This window comes from Kryptolebias marmoratus, unplaced genomic scaffold, assembly GCF_001649575.2.
Source record: "Kryptolebias marmoratus isolate JLee-2015 unplaced genomic scaffold, ASM164957v2 Scaffold37, whole genome shotgun sequence".
Taxonomy (NCBI): domain Eukaryota; kingdom Metazoa; phylum Chordata; class Actinopteri; order Cyprinodontiformes; family Rivulidae; genus Kryptolebias; species Kryptolebias marmoratus.
Window position 1 is genome coordinate 6,756 of NW_023665771.1, and position 9,217 is coordinate 15,972.

General features: G+C 50.5%; 3 protein-coding genes across 5 annotated transcripts in view; 2 read left to right on the plus strand and 1 right to left on the minus strand.

Moving 5' to 3' along the window:
- Positions 1-643, minus strand: part of LOC108229658 (protein MB21D2) — a 3,228-nt gene extending 2,585 nt beyond the window's left edge. Inside the window, exon 1 of the mRNA XM_037974399.1 lies at positions 271-643. Coding sequence (XP_037830327.1) covers positions 271-547 — 277 coding nt within the window. The 5' untranslated portion in view covers positions 548-643. The remainder of the gene's footprint in view (positions 1-270) is intronic.
- A 669-nt stretch (positions 644-1,312) lies between these two features.
- Positions 1,313-5,938, plus strand: LOC108229223 (presenilins-associated rhomboid-like protein, mitochondrial). 3 transcript variants are annotated; one of them, XM_017404891.3, is made up of 10 exons: positions 1,313-1,536; positions 2,162-2,375; positions 2,452-2,592; positions 2,725-2,773; positions 2,956-3,051; positions 3,140-3,289; positions 3,374-3,444; positions 4,954-5,055; positions 5,131-5,228; positions 5,487-5,938. In XM_017404891.3, the coding sequence occupies exons 1-10, from the start codon at positions 1,328-1,330 to the stop codon at positions 5,599-5,601; spliced, it is 1,245 nt and encodes a 414-aa protein (XP_017260380.2). In that variant the 5' UTR covers positions 1,313-1,327; the 3' UTR covers positions 5,602-5,938. The 3 variants fall into 3 exon arrangements, 2 of the variants coding, with proteins under 2 accessions (XP_017260380.2, XP_024859213.2); XM_025003445.2 differs by having other exon boundaries at positions 5,363-5,503; XR_003038668.2 differs by lacking the exon at positions 5,487-5,938 and having other exon boundaries at positions 4,926-5,055.
- A 149-nt stretch (positions 5,939-6,087) lies between these two features.
- The window catches only part of cldn15lb (claudin 15-like b), a 4,710-nt gene continuing 1,580 nt past the window's right edge, over positions 6,088-9,217 (plus strand). The window contains exons 1-5 of the mRNA XM_017404892.3: positions 6,088-6,612; positions 7,502-7,719; positions 7,787-7,951; positions 8,023-8,104; positions 8,176-8,289. Of these exons, the coding sequence (XP_017260381.1) occupies positions 7,503-7,719; positions 7,787-7,951; positions 8,023-8,104; positions 8,176-8,289 (578 nt within the window). The 5' untranslated portion in view covers positions 6,088-6,612; position 7,502. The remainder of the gene's footprint in view (positions 6,613-7,501; positions 7,720-7,786; positions 7,952-8,022; positions 8,105-8,175; positions 8,290-9,217) is intronic.

The following is a 9,217-nucleotide window of genomic DNA, read 5'->3' on the forward strand; positions in this document are numbered from 1 at the left end:
CAGACCTCCTGGTGGACCTCCTCCTCACAGACCTCCTGCTCGCTCCAGCTGATGAAGCGGACAGGCTGAAGGTCAGATCTTATTAAATGTTTAAAACCATGTTTGGTTGTTTTTATCTTCTCTGCAGATAAAACGAAGGAGGACACAACCACCGCAGCTGGACCCGGACCCGGTTCCGGTCCCGGAGCATCCTTCCGCCCCGTGGACACCTCAGGATGAGCAGGACCCTGCGGGTTCTGGTTCTGGTTCTGTGTCGGTGCTCTCACCCACCCAGCATGGAGAAGATGAAGTCCTTGGCCGTGTGGATCTCCAGGGCCCGCTGGTCGTCGTACTCCCGCTGGTCCTGTTTGCCGAACTCCTGGATCAGCCGGTTCAGGTCCTCCATGCGGGCCGCCGACCTGAAGTCCAGTTCAGGCCCGCAGCCAGAGCCGCCGCCGTGCGGCAGCCTCCCCGCGGCCGAGGTGGGGCTGTTCCCGAGACTGCCGGCCGAACCGGAACCAGAACCGGAGCCAGAACCGGTCCGACCGGAGAGAGCAGGGGCCGCCATGGTTCCTGACGCAGGTTCACGCTGCAGCTGCTGCGGGTCTGTTCTGAGCCGAACCGAGCCGAGCCGAACTGAGCCACACCAAGCACAAGCAGCGGAAACAGCTGTGCCCTTCACAATAAAAGCCCTGCTGAAGTTTCATCATTTATTTATGTTGTTCAAGACATATCATTTAAATAATAATAATAATCCTTACACACATCAAACATATAGGTTATACAAATAAATTATTTTGTCAGAAGGAAAGTTTTGAGATGAGGATTTAATAAAAGAAAATGTTAATGTTAACTTCATGACTGCAGAATAAATTATACAGTTTTTTTTAAATTTGGATGTAATTTTAAACAAAGCAGTGCTGAAATAAAAATGATCAGGTCTAAAGAATAAAGCTTAATGAAGTAATAAAGAGTATAAACCTGAAGTAAGACTCAGGCTGAACTTTCATCCTCTCTGAAATGATTCAGATAATTAAGTCTCATTAGAGGTGAAAAAGCTCAAATGTGTGTGAGCTTTAAAAGGAGCAGAATTGGATCTGTAGAAATCAGAACATTTATTAAAAGCGAATCAACAATGACAGCTCCAGGGTGAAGTTTAACTCGTTATTTACCTACCTCGTTGTTCAAACTGTTCTTATGTTTGGTCAAATAATAAAGAAATTATTACACTTTGAACTGCAATGTATTTTAATTCATTTTCAAATCAAAACATTTCAGTAAATAAATTGCACTCAGACAAATTATGCTTTATTTTGAAAGTGCCAGCCGGATGTTGTGGTCCGTCCCAATGACGCCCGCTCTTTTATTTTGTTGTTCCAGTGAACCTGGACCTCCCGCCCTCTGGGTGTCGCTGTCGCCTGCCTCCACCCGTGGTCCTGACCCGGTACCGGCCGACCCGCAGAGGTCACCGGACTCCAACATGGCCTGGAGGAGCTGCTCGGTCCTCTTCAGACCGACCGGAGGAGCCCTGTTCCGGAGCTCCGTGAGGGGGGGCAGGTCAGTCCCTGCAGCCGGAGAGGAGCAGCTTTGTCCGGCTGACACTCTGACAGAGTTCCGCTGTCCGGAGCTAGCATCTGTTAGCTTCTGTTAGCATGAGTGAGCCTGCTGTTAGCCCCTGGCTAACAGAGCTACCTGCTGTTTAGATTCATTTCTCTGTCTGTTTGTGCTTTTTAGTCATGTATTCTTTCAAATATTTAGTTAGCAGGTTACAGAAATATATAACAGCTGATGTTTAAAAGATGTCAGAAGTTATTTTTTAATTCATTGCTCTTCATCTGTGATGTTACACATAAACTCCTGTACTTCTTCACATGAGGGTCAGAATGGCTTGACTTAGCTCATTTATTTAGATTTAAATAAACTGTTTCAGCTGTTTGTGAGGTGTGTGTGTGTGGGTTTGGGTTAGTTAGGGTTAAGTTCTGATTAGTTGACCATCCTGTGGACTGGGTTGTTCTGTGTTTGAGGTTTTTGAGGAATGTGATCGCTGAACCTACAGAGACGTTCTACGTTCCTGACCTTTCACTGACTCTAACACAGTTGTGTTTTGCTCTCTGAGTGACCTTTGACCTGGACAGGTACAGCCATAGGTGTATTTGATTGTAGTTCTCTGTGTGTCCACCAGGTGGCCTCACAGCTTACAGCAGAGATGTGGCTTCAAAAAAGTTTCTAGAAAACCAGAACCCAAGAAGTTGGAGGATCCTGGCCCCGCCCACACAGAGACCCCCAAGGCTGTGGTCCAGCGCCAGACCCCCACGCCGACGGTGGACCGGCAGGTCCCCCTCCGCTCCCCGCGGGGCTTCGGCCGGCTCGTCAGGCCGTTCTTCTTCACGGTGGGGGTAGGTGACATTCGCCTGTCAGAGCAGGATATGACATCAGCAGTGATGTCACAGGCAGGTGTTAACTCCATGTCAGTTTACAGGCTGCTCCTTCGGCTCGGCGGCCATCTGGCAGTATGAGTCACTCAAGTCTCGAGTTCAGAGCTACTTCAACGACGTCCGAGCTGATTGGCTGGAGAAAGTCCGACCTCAGAAACGAGGAGACGTCCGCAAAGAGGTGAAGGAGTCCGGCTTTATTCCTTCAAAATAAAATGCTCATCGCATCCTGCTCGTTTCTTTAAAGTTGGAACATTTAAAAGCACAAAGTTTGAGAACAAAGAGAGCTGCTGATTGGCTGCTTGTGTTTCAGATCAACCAATGGTGGCACAGCTTGACCGAGGGTCAGAGGACGGTCACAGGTGAGTGTCCCGTAAATCCTCCTGCAGAACCAGAACCCAACAAAACCGGTTCCAGCCATCCAGTTCAGGTTTTTGGATTAAGAACGTTTAGTAGTTCTGTTAGACCCTAACCATCCCATCCAGAACCCTGAACCGAGCTTTGCGTCATCGAACCTGATGAATATAACTGGTTATTTTCCCAGGAATCATTGCTGTTAATGCCATCGTGTTCTGCTGTTGGAGGGTTCCATCCCTGCAGCGCTTCATGGTCAGATACTTCACCTCCAACCCGGCCTCCAGTGAGTGGTTCTGGTCCCGGTGAGTGACCTGTGTGAGCGTTCTGGTTCTGTGTGACCCATCCCGCTGTCGGTGTTTGTCTTCCTGCAGAGACTCTGTGCTCTCCGATGCTCCTCTCCACCTTCAGTCACTTCTCCTTCTTCCACATGGCGGCCAACATGTACGTCCTGTGGAGCTTCTCCACCAGCGCCGTCTCCATGTTGGGCCGGGAGCAGTTCATGGCCGTCTACCTGTCTGCAGGTGCTGCACCGCAAACAGCAGCAGTCACTCGCTGAGTCAGCGTTCATCTGTTCAGTTTCTGTATGTTTGTCGTCTGTCTTTCAGGAGTCGTCTCCACGTTTGTCAGTTACGTTTGTAAGATGGCCACCGGGAGGTTCAGCCCGTCTCTCGGAGCGGTAAGAAGCTGTTTTGGTTTCTTGTTGAGAACTGGAGAGAGATTGTTCCCAGCTCTGCGTGTTCTCACCTGGCAGCTCATCCTGTGATCCACTTTAATGAATCAACAACAAACAAACAAACAAACAATACCAAGGATGCTTGTTGGATTATCAGTAATCAGCCGGCAGACATCCAGGTCACCAGGTAACCAGGTAACCAGGTCACCTCAGGTCAGTAGCAGGTCCGACTGTTGGTTCTGGACCGATTGGGTTCAGACTGCCAAACGTGCCGACTGTAATGAAATGAAAATGAGTCAGAACCATCTCTGGTGGAGGTCTGAGTGAAAACATTCAGGCCTGTATTTATCTGAATGTAATCAGATTACTCAGGTCCAAACAGTCCTTCGGTGAAAAATCCAAAAGAACTCTTGATCCAACTCCCTGTAACAGACTCCAGGAACTTCAGGCCCGGATCAGGCTCGGTTCAGGGCTGGATCAGGCCCGGTTCAGGCCCGGATCAGGCCCGGTTTAGGCTCGGTTCAGGCTCGGTTCAGGGCTGGATCAGGCCCGGTTCAGGCCCGGTTCAGGCCCGGATCAGGCTCGGTTCAGGGCTGGATCAGGCCCGGATCAGGCCCGGTTCAGGCCCGGTTCAGGCCCGGTTCAGGCTCGGTTCAGGCCCGGTTCAGGCCCGGTTTAGGCCTGGTTCAGGCCCGGATCAGGCTCGGTTCAGGCCCGGTTCAGGCCCGGTTTAGGCCTGGTTCAGGCTCGGTTCAGGCCCGGTTCAGGCCCGGTTCAGGCCCGGTTTAGGCCCGGTTTAGGCCTGGTTCAGGCTCGGTTCAGGCCCGGTTCAGGCCCGGTTTAGGCTCGGTTCAGGCTCGGTTCAGGGCTGGATCAGGCCCGGTTCAGGGCTGGATCAGGCCCAGTTCAGGCCCGGATCAGGCCCGGTTTAGGCTCGGTTCAGGCCCGGTTCAGGCCCGGTTTAGGCCTGGTTCAGGCTCGGTTCAGGCCCGGTTCAGGCCCGGTTCAGGCCCGGTTCAGGCCCGGTTCAGGCCCGGATCAGGCTCGGTTCAGGCCCGGATCAGGAGGTTTTCAGCGGTCTGTCACATCTGCTAACATGCAGCTCCAATCAGCTGTTAAACCTCGACAGATGAGCCAGATGTGGCGTTGAACGTGCTGCTAAACGAGGACGTGTTTTTTTCTCAGGTTTCCACATGATCTCGTTTTGTTTCTGAGGGATTCTGTCAGAAAACTCGACGCTCAGTCTGCAGTGATGTCATCAGGAATCCTTACCTGAACAGGTGTCCTGCTGCTATGATAAGAGAAGGGATTATTTCTCAGAAAAGATTATTGCTGTTTTAGTTGTTCAACTCATTCTGCCAGCAGGCCTGTCAGGAGTTTGTTTGACCTCCTTCAGGTGTCTGATTCAGACGACCCGTCTCAGTCTCAGAACCAGAACTGTTGGGGATCCTCGGCTCTGTTCCCTCTTATCTTCTTCTGTCCAGCCTAACGTGTTTGTGGTTCTGGTTCCAGTCCGGAGCCATCATGACCATCCTGGCTGCCGTTTGCACCAAAATACCTGAAGCCAAACTGGCCATCATCTTCTTGCCCATGTTCACCTTCACTGCTGCCACCGTAAGGCTCCGCCCACCTCCTCACCCATCTGACCCGTCCTCTTCAGCCTCATCCACCCATCTCCTGTCTCCACAGGCGCTGAAGGGCATCGTTGCCATGGATACCGCCGGCCTGGTGCTGGGATGGAGGTTTTTTGACCACGCTGCTCATTTAGGAGGAGCCATGTTTGGGATGTGAGTTTTTTCTCTGCTCTGGAATTTACCTTTAAATGACAGCAGTTTGTGTGTGTGTGTGTGTGTGTGAGAGAGTGTGTGTGTGTGTGAAGCTTCTCTGCTGATCAACAGAAATATTTCCGTCAACATGCCAGGACTGGACACCACTGCTTTAGGAGAACTTGGCTGTAATCCCCAGTCTGGCCTGAGGGTGGAGGTGTTGCACGGTGCAGCTGAAGAGTTTGTTTTTTTAACCGGATCCGTTCCCTCTGCTCTCAGATGGTACATCCTGTTTGGTCACGAGTTGATCTGGAAGAACCGAGAACCGTTCGTCAAAGTTTGGCACGAGCTGAGGACCCGAGGCGGCGGCGGCGGCCGGGGAGGCGCGGTGTAGGACTGTGGGAACTCCAGATGTAAAGTTGTATAAAATGTACAGAAACACAGAGTGGAGAAATGGAAGCATTTTCTGCTCCTGCTGTTGGTTCATTTGACTTCCTGTAGAAACAAACAGACTCGAAGTGATGATGGTCAGGTATTGCCCAGTGGGTCCAATTCAACCAAATCTGTCTTTGTAATCTAAAGAAACCACCGAGGGCCTTTCAGGTCCACCAGCCGGGACCCGTCTTCTGTTGACATGGAAACGGCAGAGACAAAACTTCTCTGGTTGAAGAAAAACTCTTTCTTCTCTTTATTTAAGCTTGTTTTCTTTCAAATAAAAGCATAAAATAAGACTTTTTTGTTTGTCTTTGATGCTGATTTACACTGAAGACATGTCAACAGTTGTCCCTGCAGGCAGAGACGGACAGAAGGTCCACCTTATGTCTCCAGACCTCCGTCCTGAAGCTTTGAGTTTCCAACAGCAGCCAAGAAACCTGAAGGATTTAGAGCTTTTGTAAAGAGGAGTGGGCCAGTGTTCAAACCTGGAGAAGTCGGGTTTTACTTCAGGATCAAATATTTCTCTTTTAAGGAGATAAAATAAACATTTTTGCTTGATGTGATTTAGTTTTCAGGATTGTTGTTGCTTTTCTGTCTCTGTCCTTCAAAATAAAGACCCTTCATTTGTCTGTAAGGAACCAGCAGCAGATATTCTAAGCCTGTTAGCATGGTTCCTCTGCAGAAGGACCAGGTGAGAGCAAACACAAACCGTCTGAAGTCCACCAACTGTCAGGTCTCCATCCTGGTCTCTGTCCTCTGAACCATCTCTGAAGGATCCTCAGAGTTCATCTTCACCTCCAGCAGCTGAAGCGGTGAAGCTGGGACCTGCCTGTCCATTCTGGTGTGTTTGGAGGCGGATTGACCAAAGTTCATCGACCTCAGACACCAGCAGACCTCGGGTCGGATCCGTTTCCAACAGAAACTCCGAGCCATCGGAAAGCTCACGTCAACGTGTGAATCTGAGCAGAAGGTAAGAAGCGATCCATGAGTCTGTTCTGTTTAAAGCCTCAGGTCCAGCTTCATCAGGTGGTCCTCAGATGGATTCAGGGCCTGAGGTCTGAGCGGACCCACATATTATCAGATTTAAAGAGTCTGAAATCTTAAGATAAAATGACCAGAGTTCGTTTAAAAGGCAAACCTGTCACTTTGTGTTTCTGTGCAACAAATAAAACAGGAACTGACATCAACTTTCTATAAAAACCCTGTGACACAGCCAGACTCTTATTTTGAAGAGCTTTATTATGAAACTCCAGCTTCAGTCCTCTTCCTGTTCCTCTGAATCCTCCTGAACATCAAAGCTCTGATTGGAGACGACAGGAAGGATCTGTGGGGGCGGCCATGATGGAAACACAGGAGGAAGAAAAGCATGCTGGGTAATATAGAAGCTGCTGAGGAGACCTGCAGAGTAAAAAGTAAGCCTCAGACAAACAGTCTCTGAGTGGAATCAGTCGGATCAGAACTTCTTGACCCGTGAGCAGCAGAAGGTTCTGATGGTTCTACAGGGTTTATGGAGGAGGAGCCTTCACTTCCTGTTTGAAGCTCAGATCCAATGGCTGTGTGACCTCTGACCTCTGACCTCTGGGGAGAACCCATCCGTCCTCCAGCAGAGACACACTGGGTGGAAGGAGACAGAACCACTGAAGAACCTGCAGAGGAAGTGAAAAGATGAAATAAATGTTTGTAAAAGTGTTGAAATGAGCCGACAGACGGTTTGAATCTGAATGATTCAGGTTTAACTGGTTTCTCTGTTTGGACCAAGAGTCCAACCCTGAGGAAGGTTCCTCAGGAGGAAGGTTCCCCAGGAGGAAGGTTCCTCAGGAGGCCATCAGGATGTTCTCACTGTGCTGTTGTGCCTCCAGGATGCTGGTGGGCCTGCAGGTTGTGGGTTTCGTTCTGGGCCTGGTGTCCTGGTGTCTGCAGTCCAGCTGTACCTCCTCTCAGACCTGGAAGGTGAAGAGTCAGGCCGAGTCGGTCACCACCAGTTCCTGGCAGTTTGAAGGCCTGTGGATGAGCTGCGCTGCCACCTCCACGGGCTCGGTTCAGTGCAGCAGGTTCAAGACAGTCCTCGGACTCCCAGGTAAGCGGTCCAACTCAGAGGACCTGCTTTGGTCCCTGTCCTCAGACTGATGCTGTCTGTGTTCCAGCTCACCTGCAGGCCTGCAGAGCTCTGATGATCCTGTCTCTGCTGCTCGGTCTCGCCTCCATCGTGGTCTCGGTGCTCGGACTCAAGTGCACAAAGCTGGGCAGTACGTCGGAGCAGGTCAAAGGTCAGATGGCCCTGAGCGGAGGAGTCATGTTCATCCTGTCCGGTAAGAGCTGCTCACGCTGTCTTCACTCAGCTGTACCAGGAAGCAGCACTGAGTGTCCCCTCCCCCCTCAGGTGTCCTCACCCTGACTGCCGTCTCCTGGTACGCTGCCGGGGTCATCCAGGACTTCTACGACCCGCTCTACAGCGGGGCCCGGTCAGTACCCAGCAGGCGGAGGTCACTGAATCTCAGGGGGGTTCTAAACCTTTGTTCTGGATCTGTTGCAGCTTTGAGCTCGGTTCTGGTCTGTACCTGGGCTGGGCCACCTCCTGCCTGGCCATACTGGGAGGATGTCTGCTGTGCTGCTCCTGCAGGAGGAGCCCCTCCACGCCTCCTGCTCGGTAAGCCCACACAGACTGTAGTACTGACCTCTGTCCACCGGGGGTGCTGGGACCCCTGACCCCAGGAAATACTAGACTCCATACAAGAACCCAGAAGTTGAAGCCGAAGTTGTTTCGGCGCCCCCACAGGATGGTTCTAGAACCAGTCTTAAGCCCCGCCCCCTCCATATAAACAAACAGGACGTTTCTCTCATTAAACTAAAGGAACTCCTGCTGATTCCTGTAGTTCTGATCTTGCTGCTGTTTGTTCATGAAAGGTCACATGACACCATGGTTGTAGGTGGAGCTTAAAGCCCCACATGGTTAGCACGCAGACTGGTTCCAACATGGCTGCTTCTGTAACCCGGATCCTGCTGAGAAGGCAGGGCAAAACATCAACTTTCTGTAAAACTGGAGTTTTATTGATTGTGTATTTCAGGCCGAACGTCACGATGTTTGTGAGGCACAAACGAACTGAAAGGATCCGAAGTTTGATATAAAATCAGATTTCACCTAAACGAGCAGAAACTCGTTAAAGCTGCAGAGAAACGGCAACTTTTGTTGCTTTTCTCTTTAAAACTGAAATTTAATGTTGCTGTTGTTGTCTGACCTGAGACCTGTCCGTCATGTCCTTCATGTCCATCATGTCCATCATGTCCTTCATGTCCATCATGTCTTTCATGTCCATCATGTCTTTCATGTCCTTCATGTCCTTCCTGTCCATCATGTCTTTCATGTCCATCATGTCCTTCATGTCCATCATGTCCTTCATGTCCATTATGTCTTTCATGTCCATCATGTCTTTCATGTCCTTCCTGTCCATCATGTCCATCATGTCCTTCCTGTCCTTCCTGTCCATCATGTCCTTCCTGTCCTTCATGTCCTTCCTGTCCTTCATGTCCATCATGTCCTTCATGTCCTTCCTGTCCTTCATGTCCATCATGTCCTT

Bases quoted from the DNA above. Each gene is read 5' to 3' on its own strand.
- LOC108229223 (XM_017404891.3), top strand. From the start codon at position 1,328: ATGACGCCCGCTCTTTTATTTTGTTGTTCCAGTGAACCTGGACCTCCC. The intron at 1,537-2,161 runs GTCAGTCCCTGC...TGTGTCCACCAG, and splicing joins AGCTCCGTGAGGGGGGGCAG to GTGGCCTCACAGCTTACAGC. The intron at 2,593-2,724 runs GTGAAGGAGTCC...CTTGTGTTTCAG, and splicing joins GAGGAGACGTCCGCAAAGAG to ATCAACCAATGGTGGCACAG.